Source organism: Paramacrobiotus metropolitanus, unplaced genomic scaffold (assembly GCF_019649055.1).
Source record: "Paramacrobiotus metropolitanus isolate TYO unplaced genomic scaffold, Prichtersi_v1.0 Parri_scaffold0000066, whole genome shotgun sequence".
NCBI classification, from domain to species: domain Eukaryota; kingdom Metazoa; phylum Tardigrada; class Eutardigrada; order Parachela; family Macrobiotidae; genus Paramacrobiotus; species Paramacrobiotus metropolitanus.
The window spans coordinates 36,537-52,290 of record NW_026570286.1 but is presented as its reverse complement, the minus strand read 5'-3'; the positions used below and the strand labels follow the sequence as shown (position 1 = coordinate 52,290).

Sequence of the window (15,754 nt, the reverse complement as noted above, 5' to 3'; positions counted from 1 at the left end):
GGGTGACTCACTATCGAATGTCTGCGCCATACGGTCTGCCAAAGCGTCCGGTCAGCCGTCTGAGTCACCCTTTACGCAGAGCCGCAGACGCACATATGCACCGCGCACAAACGCACACCAGAAAAACCCCAACATACCGCAATAAAACAAAAGTTTGTTTGCCAGAAAATCTGAAAATGTTTTATGAATTATTCGAAGTTTAATTTGTTTTAGAAAACAACAGCATTTAAATACTTTTGCTGCATGTTGAAATTTTAGTTCTAATTGAACTGTTAAAGACAGTAGTGAGTAGCAGTAGCTGACTGCTTACGCAAATGCTTCTAACGTCGTTTTCCAGCACGCATTTTCTTCTGCACCACAAAACCTGGAACGGTTTGGCTGGCCTCAGTGTCAGCTGTCCACCCTTTTCTTTGGCCGACAGACGATTATCTTCCACCGGTAATCGAACCTCCAAACGAGTGGAAAGTAGTTTGCTAAGCTCGAGGCTATTCCCTCAGTCGATTGCCTTCGTGCGATCCGTAAGGAGCGGAGGGGGTGCGAGAAAACGTCTGGAATCTGCTCGAGAGCGATGGAGTGCGTGGACGATCGCTTTGGCCAAAAAGATACCAGTTCCTGGCCGTCAGGCTCTGTTTTGGATTCCCGTTGCGTTTGGAACAGTATTCGCTGCAGGAATTTATTTATCGGTTCATCAGAGTGAGCGCAGAAAAGTATTTATTACCGCCAAAGGATTCCAACGATTTCTAAGGTAATTAAGTAAATTAACCGTAATGATAATTTATCGCAAATATGATAGCTTATAAAATTGGCACATAAACAAAGCGAACGGGTACAACGCTAATGATCTAATCGCTTTGTACCGTTTAGACAAATAATTTACCAAATGTGTTTTTGTTTCAGAACAGCAAACATCGGGACAGCAATTTCCTTCGATTACTTATGGAGCCTTCGCGGACTTCAGGAGGTATCACTACAATCAACGACAGTAGACAATTCTCCCATATTTTACCCTTTGTTGATTAATAATTATTGTTAATTTTGTAATGTTCTTCAAATTTTGCCCGTTATTGCAGTACAACCATATGCAATGGATTGAACCGCGGTTATTCTAAAAATATGCTTATATTCATCTGATTGAACTTTCGGATAATTGCCAGTTAATAGTGAGATAAACTATGTATGAGACTAAAATATTTAATTGAATTATCCGGGAATGGATTAGTGAAATCGTTAAATGCGATAAAGAATTTAGTCCGAAGGCTGTCTGAAATTCCTTTAAACGGTGTGTTGTCTTCCGGTAACTCTTCCCATTTTTCTTGTGTGAAAGGACTCTCCAGAGTACAACCGAGCACTGGACGCCTGCCACCAGAGGAGCGCTGATCGCTTACTAGCAGGATGCCTTTTGAATGTAGGTACGATAAGAATTTCTCTTCCCGAACATATATTTCAGAAATTGTATATGCTTGCTTTGGAAGGGTGGACTGTATGTCAAATTGGGACAAGGCCTGTGTGCGCTAAACCACATTTTGCCGAAGCAATATGTGTCCACACTCAGTGTCCTACAAGATAAAGCGCTATCCCGACCGTACAAGGAAGTGGAACTTCTGTTTCAAGATGAATTTGGCAGTAAACCCGATCAGATGTTTTCGTCTTTCGACAAAGTGCCCATTGCGGCAGCCAGCTTGGCTCAAGTGCATCGCGCTACTACTTTAGACGGTCAGGTACACTTCTGAACTGTAAAAAAGCATAAAACTATGGAGGAATACTCGTATTATTAGAATGGTTAATTTATGGTATCATGCATTCGTCTTTAATTATCTGAGATTTGTTGTGTCAGTAACAAAATACAAATACGAGCGCTAACATAAATCGTTCGGCTTTTATTTGCACGTGTTTCGTATAACTGTAGGAATACCGCTAATCAGTTTTACTTGTAAAACATTCCACTTTTGTTTGTTGCATAGAAAAACTGTCGTTGTTGTTTTTATATTTCATAGTTCGCAGTGCTAGCAGCTGATTAATTACGTAATGCAATTATTGAAAATAAACTAAAATGTTTGTAGGATGTCGCTGTGAAATGTCAGTATGTGGATTTGAAAGACCGTTTCACGGGTGACACGCGCGCTATCGACCTTCTGCTGGCTTTAGTGGAATGGATGCATCCCAAGTTTGGATTTCGGTGGGTGCTACAAGAACTGAAAGATCGCTTAGCGGAGGAACTGAACTTTTTACACGAAGCACAAAACGCCGATCACTGTGCCTACGATCTACAGGAATTACCGTTCGTCTACGTCCCCAAAGTGCGCTACGATCTGACCACTGAGCGCATCCTGACCAACGATTTCGTCGACAACGCGTGTCGGATAACCGAAGTGGCAGCTATTCAGGGCATGGGACTGAACATCCGTGAAGTCAATGAAAAACTGCTCACCGTGTTCGCGTATCAAGCTTTCTTGTCGGGATTTGTCCATGCTGATCCCCATTCGGGGAATGTCTTGGTGCGCAAAGTGAACGGACGAGCGCAGCTGGTCATCTTGGATCACGGACTGTACGAAGTATTACCGGACGGCGATCGGCGAACATTGTGTCGGTTATGGGAAGCGATTGTGCTGCGGGATGAGAAGAAGATGAAAAAGTATTGCGCTATGCTTGGCGTTGAAGGTAAACGTATTAGCGCTTTGCTGTTGATAGATGAATGCAGCTGGATATTTTTCAGATTATAAAATGTTTTGTGAAGTCCTCATCCAGCGCCCGCTACAGATGCCTCTAACAATGAGCGGTGTGTTTCCGACTTCGGGGAAAGCAGAAATGAGTGGTCATCTCACGCCTAATGAATTTTCTTACATGCAGAAAATGGCTCAAGAGCGTTTCGACGAGGTAAATGCATTAGTTGCGGTAATCGGCGAAATATAGCGAAGTTATATTTTGTATTTGCAGATCATGAAACTTTTACGCACTATGCCAAAACCGATGCTGCTCGTATTGCGCAATTTGAATACAATTCGTTCGATTTGCGCTATCCACGGCCACCCGGTAGATCGGTACACTCTGAATGCAAGAATGGCATCTCGTGGGATTTATTATCACCATGATGATGCCGAACGTCCGGTTTTCATGGGAAAGGAGAGGACAACATCCGCCGCGTACCAGTCGGCGGAAGCTCGGAAAAAGGACTCACGCTATGAAGGATTGTTTTGGTGGCTCCGGTGTCAGATTCGGTGGTTGTGGTTTGAGTGGAGATTGTTCGCCGATCGGATGTACATGCGTTTGATGATTTTCTACGTAAAGGTCTTGCAATTTTGTGGTGTGATTCAAGCGGCTAATGCCGATGCGCTTGTTGGTATGCTGAAGTGATCTAAGGAAGATTTGATAATTTTATGGTTTTATTGAAGTATTTCGCGATGTGTTAATATTGTCGGTTGTAGAGTACCATTTCTGTTTTTGTTTATTTGTGTTTATGCCTTTATGGTACATACATAAACTGTTGTGATGGGAAGCATACATTAAAATAAATGGGTACTAGAAAAAAACGTGACAATCATTGATAGTGCCCTGGCGCAACTTTGTAAGGCTGCATCAGCGGCGTAAAACTGCAACGCTTTGAGTCTATAAAGAAAAAGAAATTTTCTCACTGCTGTAAATGATATAAAGTACTTTAAGATGAAATTAAAAAAAAAACGGTGGTGAGTGTCAGTTTCCGTCCTTTGCACGCAAAAATTTTGTAAAATGAATTTCCGGTTTGATCGTCGACCCCCCATGATGACAGTTATCTATAAAGCATAGCAACCCGCAGTGCTGTTTGCACTGTGTCGGCAATCGGCATCTGCGAAAATTTCGTTTTGAGCGTGAAAGTTTGCGGATCATTTTGTGTTCTTGCGAAATTTTATTCCGGCGACACACATTTGTGATTGCTGTCATTATTTTTTGGGCATAGACAGTTTTTCGGAAGGAAACAGCGTGACGTAAAAGTCTACCCTCCGGACGGGTCTTCGGTGGTGGTTCGCTGCATATATCCGGGCTCCTCCAAACGATGGTACTTCAAAGCTGTTTCGCGGTCTTTGAAAAGAGGACGCCTGTATCCATGATTTCTGTGATTTCTGCAGGCTACTACAGGCTATGTTTTATTCGAGCATGCGACGGGCTACTCGCTGTTCCAAGTGTCAGAGTTCGAGGAGATCGGCGAGAACCTGAGCCAGGTGGAGCAGTCTGTCAGCAATCTCAACAAATTCGACGGCATGGTGAAGCTGTTGGCCTTCATGAGCTTCACGGATAACCTTCGCGCTCTGGAGAATGCCAACGCCATATCGGAAGGTGCGTTTTAATGTTAGATTCATTGGAGCATGTCGTAACCAAGTACGAGCCGTAACGGCGTAACCAGCTGGAAACATTTCTGCAATTCAGATACCAGTCATTGGGTTAATTTACGGTTCAATTTTATACCGTAAATGGTTTTAGTTTATAATTTTGCAAGCCCTGTCTAATGTACTTGTAGGTATCCTTCATGAGGATTTGCAGAAATTTCTCGAAGACAATTTGCCCAAGTCTACCAAGAAGAGCAAGATCATTTTGGGTGTCGGTGAAGCGAAGATTGCTGCGGCCATTGCTGAGAGCCGCGGCATTTCTTGCCAGACCACTGGCATTGTCCCCGAAGTCATTCGAGGTACACTACATTCAGTTTTCCAAAAATGTTTATGGGATCAGAAATTCAGAATAGATCAAGTTGCGCCGTAGATTGTGGTAAAATTGCTTCCCATGAAGAAATTGGTATATTTTTTTAATTTCTGAATTTTTCAGTACTTTAACTTACATATGTACCTATGTCTTCAATTTTCCTTTGCCGGATCACATGAATCGTGATATATGGGATGCAACTTGGCGATTGCTTTATTTTATGACATTTTATTTTTATGGGTAGTTGATCTATTCATTAGTTTCGGTTGTTTTCCTTTTGGTTGTTATTTATTTGATATCTGATTTAACAGGTTAGTGTGAATATTTTCATCGTTTTGTTATTATAAATTATTTTTACCGTTTCTTTCTGCCAAAAAAAAATTTATCAATGATGCGGTAAACATTTTTTGTTAACGTTTGGAATAGTGTTTTACTTTGCGGATAGTGATATTTGTGTAGAACTTCCTTTACCTGTATGTTAGGCATTAGACTGCATTTCGCCAAATTGGCGAAGCTGGATGGTCTGACGCCCGAGACGGCAAATAAGGCCCAACTGGGCTTGGGTCACTCGTATTCGCGATCCAAAGTGAAATTCAACGTTAACCGCGTGGACAACATGATCATCCAGAGTATCGCTATTCTGGATCAGCTGGACAAAGACGTCAACACGTTCACGATGCGTATTCGTGAGTGGTACGGCTATCATTTTCCCGAGTTGATCCGCATCGTCCCCGATAATTACCTCTACACCCAGCTGGTCAGTATTATCGGAGAACGACAGACTCTCGAGAAAGATGGCGAGACGAAGATACAGGTCATGAGGGACCTGCTGGAGGATGAGGATAAATTGCAACATGTTTTGGAAGCAGCCAGAACATCGATCGGTACGTCTAAATTCTGAAACTACTTGTGAATGTTTAATTCTACTGCTGCACACATGACTTCGTTTGAATGTATTGTTACCACCATTTTCGTGTTGTTCCCTTCGTTATTTCCTTGAGGATAGTTTTTTAAGATGCCTTGATAACGTTATGGTTTTATAGGCGCAGAAATACCCGAAGTTGATCTGCAAAATGTGCAGACGTTCTGCAGCAAAGTGAACAAGCTAGCGGCCTTCCGTTTAAAGCTGCACGGTTATCTCCGCGATAAAATGGCCCAGTGCTCACCCAGTTTGGCGGCTTTAATTGGGGAACAAGTACGTCAAAATTTATTGTTTGCTGTTTTGTTTTTAGTTGAAGAATTAAGGTTTTTGGATTGTTGGATCATTTGGTTTGGTAATATGTAGTAAGTTTCGGTGTTGCAGGTCGGGGCACGTTTGATTTCGCATGCTGGCAGTTTGACCAACTTGGCCAAGTTCCCCGCATCTACGGTGCAGATTCTTGGCGCGGAGAAAGCATTATTCCGCGCATTGAAGACGAGGGGTAATACGCCTAAATACGGATTGATTTACCATTCCTCATTTATTGGCAAGGCCAAAGCCAAGGATAAAGGGCGCATTTCTCGGTATTTGGCTAATAAATGTTCCATCGCTGCACGCCTGGATTGTTTCAGTGGTAAGTGCTGCTTGCTGAATTGCTGAATTTTATGTTTATATATTTCTGGATAACATGCATAATACTGATCTCAGAAATGCCCAGTGCTGTCGTTGGAGAACATTTGCGGAAACAAGTTGAAGATCGTTTGAAGTATATCGAAGGTGGTGAAAATCCTCCTAAAAACGTTGATGTCATGAAGGAAGCCGTTAAAGAGGTGCGTTGCACGATTTTAAATTATCGGAAGGTCGAAAGGGTTTACTTTCGCTAAAAATGATATTGATCAGAAAAGTATGAGAAAGTTCATCGATACTTTAGATGTATGTATTAGGACATTATGGCATTAGATGTAAGTAAGTGTTTTCGGTGTGTGGAATTTCGGTTTTAAATAATCGGATTGAATATAACGTAATTAAAGGTTTTGTTTAATATTCATAGTTAGCATCTGCACATATTTAGCATTTACGTATGTTGGTGTGGACTGTGGACTGTTGCTTCTGATTAGAATGTGCTCCGCTGCTCGTGATACAAATTACAGATTGGAACAAAATTTAATTTTCATTGCAGGCGGAAGCGGCCAAGCAAGCATATCTGAAGTCCACAGAAAAGAAGAAAAAGAAGAAGCGCGTAAAGACAGAAGAAGCTGAGGAGACGGCTGAGGAAGCTGTTGAAGCTCTTGAGGGAAAGAAGAAGAAGAAAAAGCGGCCTACTGAGGACGTGGAGATGGAACACGAAGTTGAGCAACAGGTGCCTGCTGAAGAAGAACAAGAGACTGAGGAACAGCCGGCCAAGAAGAAGAAGAAAAAGAAGTCAAAGCAAGTAGCAGAGGAGTAAACACAGTTAATCTTGTATTCTTATTAGTTGGGTTTTGTTTTCTTTTTAGTTGGGCTTTGTTGTTGTAAACTTGTAATCATACGTATCCTACGGTATTTTATTAAAAGTCGATGTTATGGTTTTCGTACCTGTTTGTCTGTGTTTGTGTAATGAAGAAAGAAGTTGACGCTCTCGATTTGCGGAGGATCGTTGTAATAAAATGTAGAAGGTATTCAGAATGCGGATCATCATATCAAATAAGTCACACTAATACGCTCTTTTATTATACATCCCAGGTGCACCTCACAAGTCAGCTGCTTGAAATCTGAAAGTCGACATTATCATCACTGGTTATTAATTAGTGGTTATAGAATCTGTATTACTGTTACTCGATGCAAAGTGCAAACTGCAACGATTTGCGTAAGTAACTTCAACCGATTCCTCTACAGTCGCTTTTGTTTTCAATTTTTTTTTTGAATCTCGAAAATTGGATTGCTTTAGTTTATCATGTAACTTGTAAGTACTACGTTGCACAATGTGCACTTGCTGCCATGGTCAGTCAATGGTCATTTACCGGAGGCTACCGCACGGGAAGCGATATTACGTGTACATCAATACCAACCGCATCCGATTGTTTGGCTCTGGTCCGCCAGTTTTTCAAATCAAGCGTACGAGTACCAGAAAAAGTGGTCGGACTCTGTTGTTTTCCATAATTTTCTTACTCCAAGTGGACCAGGCCTATTATTAAATACAAAGTGACGAAGAATCAGCTGAAATTCGTTTTTCATATTTTTTTAATATTTACGTCGTGATTCGTGAGGTACTTTTGACTGACTACGTTATTTGCAGACTGCAGTTACAACTTGTGATTGTTCCAAGTCTCTGCACACTTGCACATCGTTGGGTTTTCGTTCCTTCCCAAGGTTTTGATACTGAAATATCATGGGCATTAAGGATTTGTCGAAATTGGTGGCGGAGCATGCACCTGGAGCTATCCGGGAAAGTGAAATGAAGAATTATTTCGGCCGTAAAGTGGCGATTGATGCCTCCATGGCACTGTATCAGGTACTTAGTGGATCCCCAACTACAGCATCTTTAATTCTTTATGCAGTTTTTGCAGCAGATCTCTCTTCGTTATCTTTCGTTTGCATTATATGAATGTTGTTTCTAATTTCTAAATGCCGATTTCTTGAAAATCGTTCCATGGATTACAGTAGATTTATCAGCAATGATTAAAATTTTCCTGAGACTTTTGTCGTAAAGAACACTTTCAGTTCTGTTTACACTGTTACTGTACTGTTTAGTATTGCTTTTCTCGTGAAATTCGCAGTTTATGATTGCTGTGAGGCAAGAGGGGGATTTATTAACGAACGATGCTGGAGAAGTGACGTCGCATCTTCTCGGACTGTTTCATCGTACCATCCGCATCATAGACAACGGGATCAAACCCATCTGGGTCTTCGACGGTAAGTCTGAAATTAAATTGTATTTTTAATCCGCACCTTCATTTCCACAATATGTCGCCAGGGACATGACTGTATATTGTACCACGCAGAATATTTTTAAAAATTTTATGTGGATTATATTTTATGTGGAATTAAATTTTATGTGGATGGTAATTAAAAATACGTAAAAAAAACAGCAAAAATGTTAAAATAAATTTTGATGATACATTTTCTTCTTTTTTCGCCTACAGGTAAGCCTCCCGAGCTGAAAGCGGGAGTGGCGCTGACCAAGCGCAAAGAGCGTCGGGATGAGGCCAAGGAAGATCTGGAGGAGGCCAAGGAAGTGGGTACAGCGGAAGAAGTGGACAAATTCACCCGTCGCTTGGTGAAAATCACGCGCGAGCACAACGACGAAGCCAAGAAACTGCTGCGCCTGATGGGCGTGCCCTACATGGAAGCCCCCTCGGAAGCTGAAGCGCAGTGCGCGGCGCTGGTGAAGGAGGGCAAAGTCTTCGCCACTGCCACGGAGGACATGGACGCCCTGACGTTCGGCTCGTCGGTGCTGTTGCGGCACATGACGTTCAGTGAGGCCAAGAAAATGCCCATTCAGGAAATTCACCTGCCCAAAGTTCTCCAGGGCTTCGGTAAGCGTGTTAGCCTTTTCGATTTGAAACTGTGCAGTGTCCGTTATTATTGATGTAAGTTGAATTTAAAAACTTCTCTCGGCGTGCTTCTTGAAATCGTTCCTTTAAAAAAGTATCAAATTATTCCTATCCAGATTTGACGTCATTTAAAAATTGCGCTCAATAGTTTCTTGAAAATTTTGCACATCCCGTTTTTCATTTAGCATCACTTCAAGAAATGTTCTAATTGTGTGTCTTAAAAATTGATTGCTATAAATACCCAGAGCCAGTTATTACAATTTTGAATTTAGAAAGAGCTTAGAAAAAGCATACTATACTGTACTTGGCGGTGTTTGTTAGACTATTTCGAAATATAGATATGTGTTTCGAAACTTGAATACGAGTATATGAAATGTTTACCCATACGTGGGTTACTCCATGTTGAAATTTTATACCGGAATGTTATATTGTTTGGTGGCTTATTAATTTATCGCGGTTGACGCATAGCAAATGATGCACGATCGCATCGTGTCTTATGTTTTCCCGATCGTTGTAGGTATGACGCAGGATGAATTCATTGATCTGTGCATTCTACTGGGTTGTGATTACTGTGAGAGTATTCGCGGTATTGGACCCAAGAAGGCTTTTGAACTGATCAAGAAGCATTCGACTTTGGAGGAAGTACTGAAGAATCTGGATAAGAAACGCTATCCCGTCCCCGAAGACTGGCCGTATCAGCAGGTTCGGCAACTCTTCCAGCAGCCAGATGTCCAATCCGGACGTGATTTGACATTCAAGTGGGAGCAGCCCGATGAGGAGGGCTTGGTGCAGTATCTGGTGCAGGTCGGTCGGTGTTTGTTGTTGGTTGTCAGTTGATGAGCGCTTTATGCAAACACATGCCGCCTCTCTTGGTGGGTGAAGTTGCTGCTGGTTACGTCGGTGATTTCCGTAAATGAATAAATTTATGTGTTGTTTATAGGAAAAGGGTTTCGCTGAAGATCGCGTACGCAAAAACTGCCAGAAGCTGAAGAAAAATAAAACCGGGCCTGTGCAGGTTAGTTAATGGACAATTTCCGAGCGTGCGCTCGTTTGTTCGTTCCTTTTTTGGGCTGTGCACGCAAAATTTTGATAAGCGATTTTTAAATATGATCGTAATGTGATGTATCTTTGTATCTTTACGGCGTTATTAAACGTTAAGATACAATGACATTATTGGAGAATGCATTGACATGGGTTGAATTAATGACTTTCGGCAGTAAACTGAGGGAAACGTGATCAGTATGACATGATTATGATAATTATGTATATGTTTCTGTCACAAACTGTCGGTTTTGTGTTGCTTTGCACACGTCATTGATGTGTGATTTTAACGTTTTTTCAGGGTCGTATGGAGGACTTTTTCAAAGTAATCCCATCGGAGCCGACATCCAGTGCCAAGGCTGATAAAAAAGCGGAAACGGCTAAACAGTTGGCAAACAGTAAACGAAAAGCGCCAGCTGGGGGATCGGCCAGCAAGAAGACCAAAGGCAAATAGGGATCATCCTGTTGATAGTTACTTTGCGATTTCTCTGTTGCGATGCGCGCTTTCTGTATGGTACGATAACTTTTTGTATCAATTCTTTTGCAATTTGAACAACATTCATGTACAGTATACTTTGATTTCTTTGGAACTGGTTTGCATCTTTTCGTTTCTAATCGTAAGTTTCTGTTATGCATAAACCTTCAGTTGTTGGATATTTACTGTTCGATTGGCATGCATGGATATCGGTGTAGTATTGTGGATACTACTTTATAGCAACGCTAATAAGTCAGCAACGCTAATATTACGCGTGATGATCGACTTCCATGCTGCTGCCCACAAAAATCATAAGCAAACGCTTAAATATTAATCAATACATTGTGTTGTACATGGTTTATGGACAACATATTATATTATACGTATTACTAAACAATAATTATGTTGTGTTCAAGATTATTACTTTTTGCTTGAAACTGACTGTTCTTTTGCGTTTGAAGGAGAGAGAGAGTGATGTGCTGTGCCAGACTAGCACACTGCACCTAAACTAAAGCGCAAAAGCAAAAAAAAAACCGCTTCTTGATGTGATGTGTCAAATTTCAATTAGTCGTAAAATGCGTTTCGTGTAATGCGGATGATGGCAAATGTGTTCTGTAAATCGTTAGCGTAACGTAAGCCGGAAACAGCATCTATGCTCTTGTTTTCCGTGCTTGATATCTACGAGTATTATTTGCTATTAATTTATGTGGACATTTTCATGCGCTGTTCATCCAAGTCGATATTCATTTCAGCTTTCCGAAACTCCATGGCTCCTAATCAAACCATGTATTCATTGTATTGCGTATGCAGATCTGTGCACAAGTGATAAAAATTGCATATGTGTTCCTCTTTAAACGTAAACAATCGCCTTATTGTTAGAACAAGACACAGGAAGCCCTAAGGTTATAAAAATTAAAACCAAAGCTACTAATATTGCAAAACCGAGGCAATCAAAACACACTAATTTCTTTCGAATTTCGAATATACGCAACGTATAGGTACTGATAACATAAAAACGGATGCAACTGGCAAATTAAAATAAGTAATTTTTTCTAAGCATGCCAGCAATAATCGCCTCTTGGTGTGTACGGCGATAAGGAGCAACCGGCTTTGGAATGGCAAATGAGTTGTAAATTGATTTCCATTCTCACAGCTCGCGTTTACATGAGCAGATCTGCGTGGGAGCCGGTTCGGATAGCTCCGGGTTGCGCGGTTTTAGTAGGCGTCCCGCATAGCTGGAATGATGCATGCTGTTAGCCGGCACCGGAAACAACACATCGTGTGACCGTTTCGCACCAGATTCCTCACCTTCCAGCGATGCCTGCACAGCCGCCGATAAAGGTCGTACACGCCGGTTGTGACCTCGTTGTCGAGCCTACAGTGGAAGTGTAAATTAATGATATAGTTTACACCTTTACTGCCATATTTTTTCGCTTCGATAGGTACGAGCTCGTACATTGTTTCGATTAGCGCAAGCAAAACGTTTTTATTTAAGTAACCAAAGTAAATATTTACTTAGTAACAGTATTAATACTGTTAAGCTAATTAAGTTAAGTTAACCATTAATTTTGATTAACCTAATTGTAAAATAAAATCGAAAGCTATAAAACCATTGCAACGAGCACTACTTAGCCGTTGTCAATTTACAGGCATCCACGTTTCACAGGCTTATTTACGCCGGCAGCACTCCGTAGCGCATTTTAAGCCCTAAAGTAACGATATGCAGTATAAAGAACCATGATCCTTGTTTTAATATTTAATGGACCATGCTATTAATGTTTTCACTCGTGGGGTAAACCATTGCGCATGCATATTAATGGATCCAAGAGTCAATAATCCTTTTACGTTGCAATTAACAAATTGTATCGGTATAATGGCCATCTCTTATAATTGACGAAAAGGGGCAGTTTTGATCAAAATGTTCAAAATTAAAACTGCATGCAGTACGCTAATGCTAAAATACTCGTATAGTGTTTAATTATTTAAATTTAGACATAATATTGTTTGATTATTTAAACAACATAAGAATCAGCAAAGTTTTGTAAATGCAAAGCGCATCGTTTGTAATTGAAGGATTTTAACTTGCTTATTTCGATTGGTCCTCGCATGGGCTTACTGAGAATTGCCCGTACGTGCAAACTGCTTCTGGTAAATCAGTGTTATTTAACATGATCGTTAGGTTTCTGACTAAAACAGTACGTAGATAAAGCGAAGTTTTTTGGAAGCAAGACGAGTGACTTTTAAATAATTCACGTTCACCTTCTACAGAGTAGGTGACCTTTGAATATTGCGCCGCACTACCAGATATGTATCTCGAATACGTGGCTGCAGTCAACCTTAATTTCTGTTTTATTAACATGGCGAGAATGTTATATATTTTAGCTTACACGAAAATCTTTTTACCGTACTAGAGCATTATAATGTGACGTATGTTAAAATCTGATGAAATGCTTACTGGTGGCGGAATGCGGGACAACGGTATATCGGAATCTTCATTGAGGGCGATGATGGGAATGTTCACCGGGCCAGGTGACTGTGGGGTGGCTGCCGACACGATCGGCTTGGCGGGAACAGCAGGAGGAATGTCACCGGGAGTATTTTGCAGCTCACATGTAGTGACCGGGCCTAATGCCGGCAGTATACTGCTCCGAAGAGCGTAACCCTCGCAACATGGTCGTGGACACAGAACCACTCCTCGAACACTCTTCCATCCAGACATGCAGCACATAAACTAACCAAAACAAATAATTCTGTAATATTTCACAACAACCAAAAACTCAACTGATGCAAAATGCATAACTGTGCTTCGAATTTCTTTATTAGTAATGATTATTATTACCGGTAATGTAAATCCTACAAAATAACTGTATGCGGTAAGTGTTTTTCGGCGTAGACGCTACTTTGTATTGTACATTGGTTCACCTAAATCGTTGTTTTTTCTAGGTAATATATATTACTGTATTACATATTTACATTTATTATCAAAGTACAGATAATGGCTAATTTAAAATTAGACACAGATCACGACTTTACCGAGTCGTCAGCAGAAAGATAATTCGACTGAACAATAAAGGCAATCCAAAGGGGAATGATTCTCCATACCCTCTTCACCGACATTGTGAAATATATATACGCAAGGAATACACAATGATTATTCCCGACAATGCTTGTGTCTTGTGACACCTTTGGTATATTGGTGCTATATATATCGCAGTGAAACAGATGATGCTGCAGAAGCAAATAAATAAACCAGAAACCGAACCTTACTGTAGATTAATTGTAATCTGCAGTTTCCATTCACAATTAAGCGCGCACCGGAAAAACGCAAAGGGCCCGGATCTGATAATTTACTCCTAATATGCCACACGCAACCATGTATCAAACAGCTCAAACTAGTAAAGGTTACGGATTATAATTCCGGTTTTTGCCCCAAAGCGAGTAAATACCAATGAACCGTTTACAACTCTTTCATACGTAAACCATTTCAGTAAATAGCCAAAAGCGCAAATCATTTGTTAAATTACAGTAAGAAAGGTCACTGTACTACTACAACGATGTATGTACAAATATACTGAGGGCAACGAGATACTGGATGCAATTGGTGGCATAAATAGAACTATATAGGCATGTTTCCCTACTCGTACGCGTCAAGTACAAGAGGAACAGCCTTCAAACATAGTACTATGGCATCAGTATGAAATCATTCACAAATTCTACTTTTTTATTCTTCACCGCTCCATTCAACCGCAATGTCGAGGTACTTTTCCGTCGACGCCCAAAACCCATACGTTCTAGAGTAGGTCTTTAGGAAAATGTGCGAGCTGAGTATGCGCGTTTCCGTTACAGGATGTGGGACGAAAACATCATAACAGCGAGTGTACAGAAGGTGGCTGTGACTTTGTATAACGTATGACGTATTAAGCTGAAACTGAAGCCAAATTAGGCAGCATTATCCTTAAACTTGGATCCGGGATCATCCGGCGTTGCCGGCATGTATTCCCGCCACAGTCAATACTGGCACAAAGTGCTGAACAACGTACAACTTATATGTACAGCGTTCGCATAGTCCGTAGACATTTAAGTGTCCTTGTGTGTACTTACGAGATATAAAAATTTCAATACAAGTATTGTATGTACTAATGCTTCAACAGTAGTGCAAGAAAAGAATTTCAATCGTTTTTGTTTAGCGGAAAAGGCAGGTCGACATGTGGTAATGACTGCGGTGCATAACCGCACAGATTGATGAATTCACCATCCTGCATTTGTGTATACAGATTACAGATTTGCAAAATATATATGCTGTCGCAGTAGGGAAGATTGTGCGTGCCTTGCCACTTTTATCCTTTTACAAATCTGTTGATGTTCTGGAGAATGTCGTAAAAGGCGGTAAAACTGTACGACGCGACACCCTTCTGTGCGTAAATAGGCATTTGCGTCAGTTAATGCTGGTATTGGTATTCCATTAATAGCCTCCAAATTTGTGATAGGCCCTGCTGGATCCGGAAACGTATCCCGGTATCCTTAGTTTTAGGTTTGTGAAATATGTGGTGCCCTTATGAGCCACAAATTTTGTTAAGAATTTGTACCTGTAGGTTTTATTGTTGCTCAACTGACCATTATACAGTGCATAGACATGTTTAGCAATTTTATATTACTGTGTTCTGGTTGCAGTTCATACAATCTAATTTAGTAAGACAGTACCGGACCTACTCGTATCTGCCGCATTAAGTTTTTAGAATCTGAATAGGTGAACGCCGTTTTTTGTTTGATCCGCTGCTGCGAAATAAATTGTCAAAGCAAAAGCACGCTTTTGAATATTTCAGTTTTTTTGCCGAATAACGTCGATAACCCCTATAACGTTACATAATTATCATTGATGGATATCTCGTACCTGTGGATTATACTTTTATAGCCGAATGCATGCATACAGAAACTAGAATAATAGGTCACAAGAGGTAAAATGTTGAAATATTCATATCCAAATATATTTGCGACATAGGCAAAGCGCAAAGGGGCAAATTATCTCGACAACAGAGAGTAATTTGTGAATAACTAAACGTTTTCGTAAACTGTCGGTAAGCATGACACTGCCCCAATTTAGCTATTCGGGCAAGTATT

The 15,754-nt window shown here is 40.8% G+C and overlaps 4 protein-coding genes across 6 annotated transcripts; 3 read left to right on the top strand and 1 right to left on the bottom strand.

The window, feature by feature from the left end:
- The first annotated feature begins 170 nt into the window (after positions 1-170).
- Positions 171-3,514, top strand: LOC129594066 (uncharacterized aarF domain-containing protein kinase 5-like). Its single transcript, XM_055490622.1, has 7 exons — positions 171-745; positions 898-961; positions 1,325-1,405; positions 1,473-1,718; positions 2,061-2,658; positions 2,714-2,874; positions 2,935-3,514. The coding sequence occupies exons 1-7, from the start codon at positions 315-317 to the stop codon at positions 3,349-3,351; spliced, it is 1,998 nt and encodes a 665-aa protein (XP_055346597.1). The 5' UTR covers positions 171-314; the 3' UTR covers positions 3,352-3,514.
- Positions 3,515-3,818: 304 nt separating this feature from the next.
- On the top strand, positions 3,819-7,245 carry LOC129594152 (nucleolar protein 56-like). Its single transcript, XM_055490736.1, has 8 exons — positions 3,819-4,030; positions 4,101-4,308; positions 4,490-4,657; positions 5,151-5,552; positions 5,712-5,863; positions 5,972-6,221; positions 6,296-6,417; positions 6,768-7,245. Exons 1-8 carry the CDS (start codon positions 4,028-4,030, stop codon positions 7,032-7,034), a joined length of 1,572 nt encoding a protein of 523 aa, XP_055346711.1. The 5' UTR covers positions 3,819-4,027; the 3' UTR covers positions 7,035-7,245.
- A 444-nt stretch (positions 7,246-7,689) lies between these two features.
- LOC129594160 (flap endonuclease 1-like) lies at positions 7,690-10,896 on the top strand. Of its 2 annotated transcripts, XM_055490752.1 has the most exons (7): positions 7,694-7,768; positions 7,863-8,078; positions 8,344-8,479; positions 8,710-9,102; positions 9,638-9,924; positions 10,061-10,135; positions 10,463-10,896. In XM_055490752.1, the coding sequence occupies exons 2-7, from the start codon at positions 7,956-7,958 to the stop codon at positions 10,613-10,615; spliced, it is 1,167 nt and encodes a 388-aa protein (XP_055346727.1). In that variant the 5' UTR covers positions 7,694-7,768; positions 7,863-7,955; the 3' UTR covers positions 10,616-10,896. The 2 variants fall into 2 exon arrangements, with proteins under 2 accessions (XP_055346726.1, XP_055346727.1); XM_055490751.1 differs by having other exon boundaries at positions 7,690-8,078.
- Positions 10,897-11,374: 478 nt separating this feature from the next.
- Positions 11,375-14,329, bottom strand: LOC129594198 (uncharacterized). 2 transcript variants are annotated; one of them, XM_055490806.1, is made up of 5 exons: positions 13,952-14,325; positions 13,670-13,864; positions 13,092-13,367; positions 11,945-12,011; positions 11,375-11,871 (listed from the first exon to the last, which is right to left on the bottom strand). In XM_055490806.1, the coding sequence occupies exons 1-5, from the start codon at positions 14,009-14,011 to the stop codon at positions 11,852-11,854; spliced, it is 618 nt and encodes a 205-aa protein (XP_055346781.1). In that variant the 5' UTR covers positions 14,012-14,325; the 3' UTR covers positions 11,375-11,851. The 2 variants fall into 2 exon arrangements, with proteins under 2 accessions (XP_055346781.1, XP_055346780.1); XM_055490805.1 differs by having other exon boundaries at positions 11,375-12,011; positions 13,952-14,329.
- Positions 14,330-15,754: the final 1,425 nt, after the last annotated feature.